Below are 15,298 nucleotides of genomic sequence, written 5' to 3' on the forward strand. Positions count from 1 at the left end.
GAAAAAGCCAAAACATCTCAATGATTTGCTGATGCTCTTGTTTTAGGACTTGTGTTCGGAGATTCCTTTTTGAAATTTCCCTGTTAGAACTCACCATTTCTACAAGGAAGAGACAAGAGATCCGTATGGTAAGCAACACTTCAGTTGTTTTGCCATGCTTTTCACTACAACTGAAAAATGAACTTGTTGCCTTATACATCAAGAGTTCTATCATCATTACAGTGCAAGGATTCCATATCTCCAGAGTTTCATACCCCCTCGATGTTTCTCACAGGCAGCGCCTCTAAGCACTGACTGTTCCTGGTCCTTGCAGCAGCCATCTGACTCCAGATCCCACCAATCCACTCTTTTATAACACTGTTCTTATTGGCCACAGGTGTGGCCTCTTAACATCAGGCCTGCTCCTGATCTTTAGTAATTGGTTCAGCTGCAACTCTTTGGGGGATAAGATTACATTCTATACCACCTTCATTTACCCACACTGTATCCCCCTACAGGAGCACATAGACAATATCAACATAAATCTAACACTCAGTACATACTTTAAAAAAAACGTGCCATATCAGGATTCTTATTAAAATAAGTAATAAAATTCTGCATAAAACAAAAGTACTATTTTTCTCTAACAAAAATTGCCCTATAGCACATAAAAACAATGATTTCTAAGGAAAAGTCACTAAAAATATTTTTTTACAAAAATGCAATATCAACAGGATGTCAGTTTAAGAGTGTTAATTAATTTTCATATAGGCCACCATGCAAAAAAATTTATACTAAATACTTTGTTTCATTAATGCAATTAAATGTTATTTTTTCTTTTGTTTAGAAAATGACTAATGCATTTTGAAGCAGAATTATATGATCTCCAAGGATGCCTAGAAACAATGACAGATCCCTAATCCTATTAAACATTTATAAGATACCAAATTTTCAAACTAAATTATTTCACAATCCTGTTAAGCAATATTAAGCCTATATATAACCTGTCAAGCAGAATAATAAAAATGCATATTGGAAGTCTAGACTTTTGTTCATGTTGCAACACTTTATTTCTTCTGTTAAGGACTTAAATGGCATTCAAGAAATACATACTAATCTATTAAATTAACTCAAATTTCATTTTTTCATCACACTTCAATGAAATAATTTTCAAGACTGTATGGGAAGTATAATTTCTCACTACCCATGAGTTTCCCTCCATCTGCTATATATGTGTTATTTCTCACTAAGAAATTGTCAACTAAGAAATTGTCTCAAGACACTGCCTGAAACTCTGCCAACTTGCAAAAAAATATTTTGGCAGGTTTCCATTAAAATTCTGAAGGTAATTAATGAAGAAATAAATTTTGTCAATGTTTAACCACCCTGTTAAAGTTCTAAGTGATTACACCTCAAACATTTTCTGGTTTGAGAAAAATACTAAACTGCTCAGTAATTCACAATTAAGCAAAGAGAATTACAAAAAGTCCAGATATTTATTTAGTAGATGAAAGAAATATATGATAACCACAATTAAGACCTGATTCATTATTGATTAATAAATAGATGTTATGGAGTCAATATCTCATTGGATAACAACCTGCATCTTTAAAGCACTTTAAATTCTGTTTCTCTCTCTATTTACATATGTGTATACATACATACATATATAAAGTTATTTTACTTTTTACTAACAATCTAAGTAAAAGTATTTGATAGTATATATTGAACATATTTATTTACTAGGTAATTTCGGTTAATTTGACAGAGAAAGAGGAAAAAGTTGCATGCATAACTACATACTTTCTCCTTTGGACTTCAGAAAACTGTCCATAAATTACTCTAAATTTGTTATTTAAACACCTACACAAGGAGTTCGGAGTAGATATTGAAACTATTTCCTTCATTTTCAATACAGACATGCCTGGCTATAAAAGAGGCAGATCACAGATATTAGATGGAACTTTCTGATCCACACATCCAGATGACTGTATTTTCATCTACTGTAATTCCCACAGATTACCATGCACACTTCTGACTGAATTTGGAATAGGTATTTATTTTTTTTTTTTTAACTCAGGGAAGTATTTCCCTGTTATGGATCTTAGCACAAATTTACACAAAACCAAATCTTTTATGAAACCCAAATATCTGCATCCTAAATATGTTATACATTTTACTATACCAGTTTATGATTAAAATCTGAATTTCTAGGTACTTGCTTCTGAATTTTAGCTGGTAATTGCTCTTTTTGTGACTACTATGACATGAAATTTCTCCTGTGGAAGGGTCATGTTGCCAGTTTCACAGCAACTTTATTCAGTAACTTTTGAGACTTTAAATACGAAGTTTGATTTAAAGAAAAACTGTCCAAAATTATGTTACACTAATAAGTTTTACAATAAATTTGCTGAAACAGCATTTCTGTACCTAAAATTCAGCTGGTTTAGACTATGAGGATCACAATTTGCCAAACACACCTGTATGAGATACAAATTCAGATGTTCAGTACCATTCCCCCAGCCTTACAATAGTTGCCACATGTGTGTGTGATATCACAGGATTTCACAAATTAGTGTCCATTTCATGGTGGAACAACCTAGAATGGTGTAATTGGAGTTTACTAATATTCTCTTTAATATTATGGTCTCCTAGCATCTCTTTTTGAACAAAACTAATCAAATTCACCAAATGCAACTCAAAGCACATGAAAAAGAAACAAACACAAAGCAGCAGAGGAAAAGACATGAAGAACAGTACCTTGCTCTGTACTAGTGACTGTAGCTTGGTGAAAAATTGTGAAAAAAAATCAATTGAATTAAACCAATCTAATTTTCGTTTCAAAAGGAAGCTGCAGTAGTGGATGGTGAAAGGAAAAGTGGCAAGGTGTTGCTTTACTTTTGAGAAAGACCTCTGAGACTGCCCCAGTCTCCCAGGACATCCCTACAAGCACAGTAGAGAATGGAGATGAGATTGGGTTACAATAACATGGGAGTAGCCAAACTGGAAATCCATATTCCAAGAGCAGTTATCAATAGTTCACTGTCACACTGGGAGGACATGGTAATGGAGTCTGCCCTGCTCCTAATTCCAGTCAATAATCTCATTAATGTCCTGGCACTGAAGGTGCACAAGTAAAATTCCAGATGACACTGAGAAGGCTACACAGCTTTTTGGAGGAGAGCAAGAGGATTTCAAATGATCTTAAAATCTGTATATATGGTACTAAAAACAACAACAACAAAAAAACAAACCTGAAAACAATCAGCAAACTACAGTGGGAAAAGGAAAAACACATGCAAAGTGCAAATTACAACATGGGTTACAATTATGCTGTTGTAAATATAATGAGAAACAGACTTATTGCAACAAGTTAGGTGCCAAACCAGAAGGAACAAGTGCTTCTGAACAAGTGCAGGAAAATACTGCCAGGCTATCTAGGTTTGCTTTCTCTGTGGTATTAACAAAACTAACCAGCATTGTTTGCACCAATAATGTAAATTAAGAAGTAACTGAGTTACTTGGTCATGCCTATATAGTACTGTAAAAGTACCAAGTGGTACTCTCACAGAATTGAAATACATTCAGTATTCTTTAGTGCAGAAAATTTAACTTAAAGACACTCAGTTAATCATTTAAAGTCACCAGTCCTGAGCTAATTAGTAAATAATGCCAGAGTGGTAGTGAAACACTAGTAAACTTCCAAAAGAGTTTTAGTTTGCATTGCTCAAATAAATGGATAGGGAGAACTAGGAAATTGAATTTTATCCCACATATCACCTCTTGAAATCAAAATTTGTGAAGTTCAAGCAAAGGTTATTCTACAGAGGAGCATTGGTTTCGTTCTTTGATCACTGATCTGAGATTTCCCCAGGATATTGACACAGATTGGTTGTGACCACACATATGCTTCAGCTTTCTCTGCTGAAGTGATCCCAGCCAGCAAGAGCTCTTCCCAAAGCCAGCTCCTGCTAGTCCTCCTGTAACATAGAGTGCTTCCAGCTAAGATTAACAACCTTTGGACAGCAGCATCAGTAACTGCATTCATTCTTTCCACACAAAAAGCAAGGAGAAATAATTTCTTGTAATCAGCTCAGTGGTTTTAAGTGTCACAATTTTTTCAGTTGGAAGAGTAACAAACCCTTTTTCTTTTGTTCCCCCTACTTGCTGATAACTACAACATCACAATCAGAGTGTTCCACTTTGTTCAGGCTCTTCCACGCATAAACTAAACACATTCAAGCAATAGAAAGCTAAAATGTTGCAATTCTGCATGTAAAACATGTATTCTGCATTTAGCCATGTATTTCACAAACACTTGCAAGGTAGAGCACCAAGTATCAGGAAACTTGGCTTTCACAGCAGTACTGAAATATGGGGAATACAGGTATTTCCAGTGAAGATGGAAACATTCAAACATTTTCCTTTCTAATTCTTTAAACATATCCTATGGAAATCTCAATCTCCTCCCCCTTCCTGGTTGCTCATCCAATCTCACTAATAGATTCCCGTAGTACTCTTAGTACTCACTTGGATGCTTCACAGCAGCATCATGCAATTCACAGCAATTCAGTCTCAGGAAGCTGTAAGCAACTCCAGGAGATCATCCTTTACAGCAGGGATGCCTCTAAAGGCAGTACCAGCTTGCACATACATGATTTCCACAAGTTACCTAAGCATTTCTGAAAACCCCTCCCTCCACTGATTGCCAGGGAAACATTCATTAAGCTTTTATTTCTGACAAACATTCAGCTTTTATTTTTCTGTAAGAAAGGTTACTTTGATTCTAACCAAAGTCTCCCTGATATTTAAGACCATAAATTCCTATCCCATCCAGCATGGGCAGCCGAGATTTTTTCCTTTTTTTCTCACAGTAATATCCATATAATAGAAGGACACAAGCTCCTCCTCAATCTGCTCTGCTTTAGAGGAAAAATAAGCATAGCTACTCACTCTTTCCCTGCATTTTATTTTCAAGATCTTGCATTGTTATCATTGTTCCAGTGTGGATTCTCTCCAACCAACCTACAGCTATGAGTGTATTCCAGATTATACCAAATTAAAGCTGGGCAAAAGTGAAGATTTTTGTCGTACATTTTGAAAGTTACATTATTTTCTGTTGATGTATCTTCCATGAAATGTTACTCACTATTGTTATAGCACAATACTGCTAATTCACATGCACTGGTGATGTACTAGAACCCTAAATAATTTTTTTTTTGTTTTTCCCCACAGTAGATTGTACCTTTTGTTATAACTGTATGAGAACCTCCATGAAAATTACTGTTATTACTTTTCCCTAATAAACTTCACCTAACACTTTTCTAAAATAATTTTCCCTTCTGCAAGAAGCACTACCCATTTCACTACACTTCCAGTACCTCCCAATCTAATAGCAATGGAAATTGAGGCCTAACCTGTTATTATCGAGAAGAATTCTGCTCAGTACATCTTTCAATTTTAATAATGAACTGCTGGTAGCTATTGTCCAAATACAGTGGATTCTTTTAGACAGAGTAATCCCAGCTCACTCATAAGACAATGTAAAAAACTAAGATCATCATCTGCTTCTTCTCTGTTCATAAGGTCTGTTACCTTTTCTCATCAGAAACTGCGATTGCTTTGACATAATCTCCTCTGGACAAACATGTGTTTCATTTGCTTGTCTCCAAGCTATCTTCCTGGCACTTAAACACAGTCTGATCATTTGCCTAAGTATTTTTCAGTGAACTGTAGTTAAACTCACCTCATAATTTCTTGGCTCCTTTTTTTTCCATAGTAAATACTTGATTTGTCCACTACTGATATCTTTCTCCTTCTCCATTTCTCAAAAAAACCCAGAAAATGCACTCTGAAATTCCATCTGCCAATCTTGCAGGTTACAAGGAAATTAAGCCCATAATGACCAATCAAATTTAAAAAATATCTAGCATGTTTGTAATTTCTAAACTCTTCTTTCCCAATTTCATATAGACATTATATCTTTTTCTGAGTGGAATTCCACTAGTCACTGACTGCCTTCGATTCTCACAGATGCAAGATAGACATCCCTTTTTCAACACTGTCAGTTGGTAATTTTTGCATTGCAGTAATTTCCAAACCAACCCTTTCCTAAATTGTCTGCTCACCATAAATATGAGCGAATGATTTTGTGTCACTTAGGTCTCTGGTTTGTTGCATGACATCCTTGAGCTAGACCCTGATTTTCTCCAAATTACACTTTTCCATCCTCCTTCCATTAAAAAATCCAACTCTGATATTAATCTACCTTCTTAGATCTGATCTTTCCCACCACTGCCAGCATCTTTGTCTTCTTTGTTTTCCTCCCCAGTTCAAAATATTTCAGTCTCAGTGCAAAAAATGTTTGCTATAGTTTTACAGAAGAATTCACTGAAATATTCTCACAAAAGTAAAACCATGTTTCATCTCCCTTGCATCTTTTTCCAAAAAGTGGGATGGCTCCAGTTTTCTTTCCATCCTACACGCCCAGCTGCAATAAAGGCAGAGGCAGTATAAAATACATTAACACCTTTCAGGAAATGTTGTACCTTGATGTCAGAAGTGTCACGCTGACTGTTGCGCCACGCTCTTGAAATAGATGAAAAGGTCCTATCTGCATGATCAAACTTCCCACCTTGCAGATTTAGGAAAAGTGTTGTGAAGGGCTCCTAAAGACATATAAAAAGATTAATTTAAAAAAAAAACAAAAAACAATACATGTCTTCAGAAATTTCAGGGTAAAACAAGAACTTTATTATTCTTTTGGGTTCTGGTTGTGAATGATGCTATTTTTCTGGCAGACACACGATTAATAGTAAAGGGTTAATTCTATTATTTAAGAATGAGAAATACAAATTGATCCTTGTTTGTTCAATAAAATGCTTTTTATTCTTACTTCACGCATACCTATACTCAGATAAAGAAAAGCAAATAAAACCGAAAGAAAATACTCAACGGCTGAAGTAGAAACCACAGTTTGTGTCAGCTGTGACACGAATTGCTCTCAACAACATGAACAAGCTCAGGTGCCTTAGATATTTATTAAACTAGCATGTAACAAAAATAACATGTTTTACTTTGTTCAAGGTGATTTGTTAATCTAAAAGGTAGCATCCAATACTGAGAGCTCCAGGGCTGTTATTGTTTCATATATAATTTATGATTTAGAAAAATGTTTGGAGGATTTAAAAGCCTCCTCTTAGTTAAAGAACACTTAAGCACATATTAGTGGATAATTGCTTGAAATTAGCTAAGCACTGTAAATTACTTCAAGGATTTATGTATGCTTGTACATTCTAACAAGCTTTAATTAATGATGTGCTGCTAATGCTTTCCCAAAGAAATTACTTCCTAGGAGATAAATCACCTTTCAATTTTATTGAAAAATGCATTGTTTAACCAATACATTATCAATATGTAGTAGCTCAAAGTTACTTCCATATAAACTGTAGCAGATTTTTAAAAATTAATTATTTACATCACAGAATGTCATGATCATCAGAAATCAACTCTCAGTCATTAGGAGGGGAAAATTAAATATATTAATTTAAAACCACAAATGCTTGCTACTTGGTCCAGTCAGAAAATATGCAAGGAAGGCAAGTTAACCATGTTTAAAGAAATATGTACACTAAAAAGCAATTTTTAAGGAGAAAAAGCCTTACTGATTTGAAAAGGCTGTACCAGAAAAACTGAAACTTCTGCTTGAACTTCGGAGCACATCTCTCCTATGCTACTGATTGCAATTACCAGAAAATTTCAGTACTCTCATATATCCTGCAGCTCTAGTTTAGATTTTTGTTGCTTTAATTATCATTTAAAGGAAAAGAATTCTTTTAAGTTATACTTACAATCCTTAACAACCAGGTGAGTGCAAAACTTGCTGTTGAATAATGAGTGCCGTAGTGAAATTTTGGGACCTGATCGTCCTCCCATGATTCGTATCTCTCGGCAAAGAACGCTGCTCTCTTTGGGTTCAAAGCTCCAATGGGCTGTGAGATGGGTAAAAATAAACTCATTAAGCAAATAAGATCAATGTGAATGCTATCACATCATACTCCCCTTGCTCTTTTTGGTAACCAGAATTATTGGCATGTGTGGAGAAGACTAGGTTTGGTGCTTTGCAAAAGCAGATGTTGGTTCCTGTAAGCACCTGAGGAGATCTGTGTACTTGGAACCAGGATTCCATGTACACACACATGGCTGCTTGGAAAAATCTCCTCTGCATTACTGCAGGCTCCATTTACTGCTGATTCAAGTCACTGACTCCATCCAATTCACAGTGGAATGTCTAGGACAAAGTCTTGTTTAACTTGGGTGCCTGTGGATATGTGTGCATGCTGGATACACTATTAAGCAAATAGTAAGCAACACTGAGAAACATTTTTTTCTGATATTTTTTTGGAGAAAAAAGTAGTGATTGATGGGGTGGCAGAATATTAACAGTGGACTTGGAATTTTGATATTACTATTCTTGTTTCTATGCTTTCTATTTTCCACCTCGAGCAAAGTTTTACTTAATTCATATAATTTTAACTTTAGAAATAGACAAATGAAAGATCAGAATTCCTATATAAAACATTGATATAAAAGAAACAACATATGTATTACTAAAAATGTCTATCACACTTTAACCAATACTATTATTCTTTGTTCAGTGCTTACCTAGAATATAAACACCCAGGGATTTATTTTAAAGTAGGAAATATAATATTTTGCTATCTATAGCTGTGTATTTCCTCAGCAGACTTTTGTATAAATGACTTGAAAAAACATGAGTACAAATCACTGAGAAACCCAAAAGAGAATTTAGCAATTCCACATGTAAAATGCTGTAAGAGTTCTAAAATATCTTTGGATATATACGCAAAATATGTATGTAATACAATTTTGTATACAGACATAGCATACTGTATGTTATTAATGTAAATTATGTTCATCTCTATGGACAATGGCTGCATCCAAATATAAGCAAAGAATAAACATGAAACAATATTGCCTTCTCTCTCTTCTTCAAGAATAAATATACTTAAGAATACGCTACAAGGTGAGGAAAAACAAAAAGTCCTTGAACAAAAGTATCACTAACCTCATCTTTAATTCAAGCAGAGTTCAAGTGAAGAACTCTCTCTATGCTATTGAGATTATGATTATTCAAATAATAATTCTTCCTTGCAGCTCACGTGAAATTTGGCGTACGAGTATTTTCTCTTCTAGGACAGATTAGATCTTTGAATGACCTGAAATCTAATCTTACAGTTTTTACTTAGAGCAGCTTTCACTTTGCAGTAGGATAAAGGAAAACATCTTAGGTTAATTACTATTTTTGCAGTTCACTAATTTGAAATATAACCCTTTAAAACAAGATGTTCCAGTATAAAAGGATTTTTATCTGATTTAGCAAATTTATTCCAGGGAAGTATGAAACTGACTCCAAGAAGTCTCTTTGTTACAAGAACCATTTTGGAATCTCCGTTTGAACTGATTTTCCCTAAAGGCTCAGACATGCTTGAGGGAGAAAAGAAAAAAGAAGTTCATTTGTAGACAAATTATACAAATTAAAAATAGGAACAGTGTTGTGCTGTATGGTTCTGTAACATTTTATGTATTCCCTTTATCTGCCTCTATTATTACTCTCCAAATGAGTATAGCCCAAATCAATAGTTATAGAATTACATTCCTTGAATATAAAGCTAAACCCAATTAGAATTGATTCCATTCTCCTTTCAAAAAATAAAAAAAAGGTATCATGCAGAGATCTATATAGCTAGAATCCACAGTATTGATTTTAGCTGTTATTGTTACAGTTGGTTTCTGAAGCCTGCAACAGGACAACTATCAAGACATGTCACATTTACTTGCAAGCAAATAAAAAAAAAGTCCCCAAATGAAAAAAGCTTAGGGGAAAAGAAAAAAAAAGAACTGTGGAGCTGTGCACTGACAATGATACACTATCAGCTTACTCAGAGAAGTTACAGTGGGAATACACACATTGAATTATACATTACACGAATGCACTGATTTATTGTGGTAATAACATCCACCTCATTAAAAGATTCTGCTTTGCTGCAGTTGGAGGGCTACATATTGTTTACTGCTATAAATTAATGGCAGTGCACAGAAGACTGTAGAGCCCTTCTAACAATAGATCTGTAATGTCAGTGCTGTATATCACAGCTTCCCCAGCAGCTTCATAATAAAATGGAGACAATGTATTGGGCTAATACATTCTACCAGGCAGGCCCATATTTTTCTGACAACTGCTTCTAAGGATGAGGTGATTCTACTGTGTTACACTGCACTGGGCACAGTTAACTACAGAACAAAACAGAAAAAAAAGAAGAAGAAATTAATTGGAATTTCTCACTTATTTCATATCACAAAATTAACAGGGAATCATGATTACACACTGTATTCCCTCCCCTGTGGGTAAATGCCAAGGGGAAAAGAGGAACTCTAAACTAAGCTGTGCTACATGTAGCTGTGAGACCACAAATTTACACTGCTCAACTCAGTTTCACTACAGCTTCTAAGGAAGAATGAGATGGAAAGCTTTCATATCCTGAAATTCCAGAACATATTTTATTTGCAGCACCTCTTTTCCCAGAGGAAAATCAGATATTAGTTCACCAATAAAAAATGTTTATTTAGATGGAGAGGAAAAAATGAAAAGTAGAGAGTGAAAAATTCCAATGACCAAAAACAATGGAGGAGATTATAGGAGTAAAAATGAAGAATTAAATCACTGATGGCTGCAAAGTTTTCAAATCATATTGAAAAATTAATTATGTGTATGGCTTTCAAGTCAGAGTCCATTTGAAAAGATGATGCAAACTGGAGCAAGAATTGGGGTAAGGTAGTTTTTGGTTTCACTTTTCCCAAGGCACCTGTTTTTTGCCCAAAGTGGTTGTTGTAACAAGTGCTACAGTTATGAAAGTTAAAAGCCATTCTTAACAAAACAAAACAACTCATTTGATATTATTTTTTCAAGTACTCTCAAATATACGAATACCTCAAAATAAATAATTTCACATTTTTTACCAAGAACTGAATATAGTAAATCTCAGTCTTTGGACCAAGCTTGCTTGCTTCCTTTGAAACATAACAAAGAAAAATGGTTTGCTGAAAAATAACTGAGAAAACACACTGCCTCTCATCATCTACTCTGTCAAATATGTCCAGACACTGTGGTGTACAGTTTTATTTGTTAGTTCTTACTCTTGCTCTGTGCCAGATATTGGAACATTGGCCCATCTTGCCTCTATTTCCAGAAGAGGCCCCACTGCACCCAACAGAAGAAAGCAGAATGTTCACTGCTCCTCTACAGAAGGCAGAATTTCTCCTGGACTCTGCCACCCATTTTGGAAAACTGTTGATGATTTTAAATAAACATATTGAAGTCTTCTAAAGAAAGAATTACAATATGACTATTTACAGTCCTACATTTCAGAAGATAAGAGGCGTTTTTTACTCCTATCTAATGTGCTTTCATATTTTAAATAGTGTTGCTCCAAATATTTCACAACTTGATTATGAAAAAAGAAAGTAATTAAAAGATAATTTAAAAAAAAAAAGAAAAAAGAGGGGGGAAAAAAAGAAAAAAATGTTTTTCTTTGTGATTTCTTACAGTTTTCAACCCACATATAACCAGGTATTTGTATTCCTGTGAATACAATTTTTTTGTTACTGAATCATGTTTGGTAGCATCCTTGCCAAGTATGATATTTGTTTCCCATACATCTTATTTCCAAGATGACTATCTGGTTTTCATTACTGATATTTTTCATATTAGGTCTAAAGGACCAAGGGGATCCTTAGGTCATCTCATCTAGCCTTGAGCTTGTGTGACAAGAGGTTAAATGCCTTTGCATTGTATGATTTTGAGTCCAACTACTCATACTTGATTGCAGCACAAGCTGTATTTGGCCAAGCTGCTTTCCAGAAAGGCATCTGACTCCTGAGCATGTGGACAATCTGCTACTTTTCTTGGAAGCTTTTTCCTCTGATAGCTCTTACCTTCATTCTAAAAACTATATGTATTTCAGTTTGGTTATGAATTTACTGATGTGTTATCAAAGAGATCTAACTAAGCTTCTCTCTGATATATCACAAAGTCTCTATTTGCCTAGTATATTCTGAATTTAAAGATACTCACAGACTGTAACTAGGCTTTTTAATAAATATAACAAGTGGATCTCTTCAGGTCTTCCATTTTAAGGCATTTCTTCCACCCCTAAGATTTCTCTGCTTGCCCACTTCTCAGTGTACTCTAACATTGAGGAAACTGAAATGTGTTCAGTGTTTCATTGTTGGTTTCCTCCACAAATATGCCAACTGCTGGAAACTCTGCTGCCCTCAAACCTTGCTTAGTTACTTTGTGTGTCACCAACACAAAACTGACTGAACCAGCCAATACTTGCACTATTGTCAGTAGGACAGCCTGATCACTCAGTAAAATTTCTTTTTCCCCAGCAGAGATACAAAGACAAGATGCAAGGGTTTAACTAAACCCAAACTTTATTCACTTAGGTCAGCTGGGAAATATCTGGGAATAAACTCATATAGTGTAGATCATTACTCTCTCATCTGTCATTTTTGGGTTTGAGAATAGCCAAAAAATGCTATTCCCCCCTCTCAGCCTAGTCTCACCCACTGCTAGGCCTCACCATTCTTCCTCTCAGACAACTGGCTACGGTTTTCTTAAAAATTAGGTCCCATCTTATTAGAGGGCATCTTACCTTTAATACATATCTAACTCAAATTAATTGAAGAACCACATCCCAAAGAAAACAACAAACACAATTTTCTGCTGAACTGTTTGAGCTGCCCTCATTGATCAACCAAAGTGTCCTTGAGATGTAAGATTTAAAAAATGGAAACCATTTATCAAGGAGAAAAACAGCCCTTACCAATTCATTCACAAAAAACCACTGGTTTCACAGCAGATGCTCTCCAAAACCTACACCAAAGACTGGGCTAGGAGGGGGATATATGAATTTAGATAAAACAAAATTTACCTGAAGCCAATGGGATAGAATTTGATAGAACTTTTTTATTCTCCCCCAGTAAGCATTTCAATGATACACAATAATACTGAACTGTTATGTTATTTTTTATTATTAATTATGACTCATAATTTAGTCACTTAAGAACTTAAGAACATGAGCAGCTACTTGAATTTCATGTACTTTCTTAGTTCAATAAGGAATTCTCTGGTTGAACTTGTACACACAATGTTAAAACTGCAATAATTATGAATATTAGTGAGTGTACTTCACCTATTTTGATACAAATACATAATCACATTCTTCTTTAAATATTTTTAAAATACTCCAATTTCTATTCTCATAACTGAGAATTCGATAAGGGCTGAAACATAAGCAAAAAAAAAGTCATGTGCATGCAAATCAAAAGTATTTGTACATATGGTTTATATTTCAAATGTTTTTCAGAGCACACATATTCCCCTGAGACATCAGGAACAGTCAGGAAAAACTGATCTAAAGATGGTATAATAACTAGAATATCTGAACATGTCAATATAAATAATACTTAATAGTGCAAAAGACAGAAGATTCCCAAAGTTCACAGTTAAAAAATATGGGTCATAAGCTAATGTTAAGTATAAAAATGAAAAAGAAAAAACCCTATTATGCAATATTAGGGATGTTTTAGCAATAGGTCAGTGACAGGATATGCCTCAGGTCACCTAAAAACTTGGAGGAATTGGAATTTAAAAGAAAAATCTCCATGCCATCACATTACCAACAATAGTACCAAATGCTGTTAAAACCACCTGCAGCAGATTGCAAAACAATGCACTGCTGAACTGCAAACTAATTAAGGACACACTAATAAAGCACAGTAAGGTTTAATCACAATCAGCACAACTGAATGTGTCACACACTTTGCACCTGAGGTATTACACCTTAATACTGCTGGGAAGCCAAACTGAGGCAGCTGTTATGTGTTGTACACTTCCAAGAAGTCAGGGAGAAAGGAAACAGGATTTCCCTGGGAGTCATGAGGGAAATCCAGCTGCTTGCAGGCAGTGAGGAGGGTATGGACTTAGAAAATAACCCTGCCACTTAAAAGATAACATTTGCATGCACTCTCCATGAATTAACCTGTCAAGAGAAGGAAAACTCTGCACTGTTATTCCCTTACTTAAAAAAAAACCAATACTGCATGGATTTTGAGAAGTAAGATTGAGAATTCACATGCACTTGAGTCATAGCAGGAGATGAAAACATTCTCTGTTTGCTTTCCTTTTACAGACCATATTCCCAGCCAACACATCATACAAGCCACAGAAAACAGCTGCCATTGTACCTAACACCTGATCCACACACAACAATCAGAACTAAAAACACAATCCTTTTTGTTTGCACTAAGAGCACAGGACCTCAAGCCAAAAGCTAACACAAAGTCATATTTGCTGCAGATTTCCCTCAGGGCACACAAAAAAAACATTATTCTCTATCACATGTAAGCACCAAGCCTAAGAAAAGGAGCAGCAGAAGGCTAGAAAGGGTAACTTGGGAATGTATAAGGAGCTTTTTATTGCAATCTGTACTGTTCAGTACAGAAACAGAAAAATATTCCATTCAGATTATATCAATCCTGAATACAAATAGTGAGCTAAGAGCCCATCAATGTATCTTGTTTCACACATGCATTGCTTTGCTCCTAAGGTGAATTCATCCATCATCTTATACCCTGTTTCATAAGATCTCCTGATTAGTCAGCCATCACCTTCAATTCCATCAACAGATGAGGACTGCCAAAAAGTTTTATCAGCTCTCATTTCACACTCTTTTTCAGATTAGCATCTATGCTGAACAGTATAAAGTTCCAAACAAACTTTTGGAATGTCAGTGACCACCCCACTTTGGAAATGAACCTTGTGTTATTACTCTGAGGCAGCTTCAAGTGACTGGCTGGATATTATATCCAAATTATTTTAATTAATCTTGTTAAACTAATCACCCCAAACCTTTAGAATCATACCATCTTTTCTTAGTATTTTTTTAAATTGATTTCCCTCATTTTATCTACATTTTTATCTGTTGATGTTTGAATTTTAGAAAGATCAGTTGATGTGTGCATCCAAGTCCACAGCCTGAGAACCACCTTAAACTCCTCCTTAAACAAAGATTATTATTATTTTACCATGATCTCATTTTCTGACGACAATTTTTAAGCCTGGATTGTTGTTTGACCCCAAGAGGTGTCCTGCTCCTAGGAGTCTGACCAACTCAGCTTTAGACAGCTCCAGTTAGGTGAGAAAAATCCCATATTCATTTCCCATATGAGTGCA

General features: G+C 35.0%; 1 protein-coding gene across 2 annotated transcripts in view; it reads right to left on the reverse strand.

The window, feature by feature from the left end:
* Nucleotides 1-15,298, reverse strand: part of LRBA (LPS responsive beige-like anchor protein) — a 369,174-nt gene that overhangs the window by 95,518 nt on the left and 258,358 nt on the right. For both annotated transcript variants that reach the window (XM_064711253.1, XM_064711252.1), the window contains exons 46-47: nt 7,830-7,970; nt 6,528-6,647 (exon numbers count right to left, since the gene is read on the reverse strand). In XM_064711253.1, coding sequence (XP_064567323.1) covers nt 6,528-6,647; nt 7,830-7,970 — 261 coding nt within the window. The remainder of the gene's footprint in view (nt 1-6,527; nt 6,648-7,829; nt 7,971-15,298) is intronic.

This window comes from Zonotrichia leucophrys, chromosome 4 (assembly GCF_028769735.1).
Source record: "Zonotrichia leucophrys gambelii isolate GWCS_2022_RI chromosome 4, RI_Zleu_2.0, whole genome shotgun sequence".
NCBI classification, from domain to species: domain Eukaryota; kingdom Metazoa; phylum Chordata; class Aves; order Passeriformes; family Passerellidae; genus Zonotrichia; species Zonotrichia leucophrys.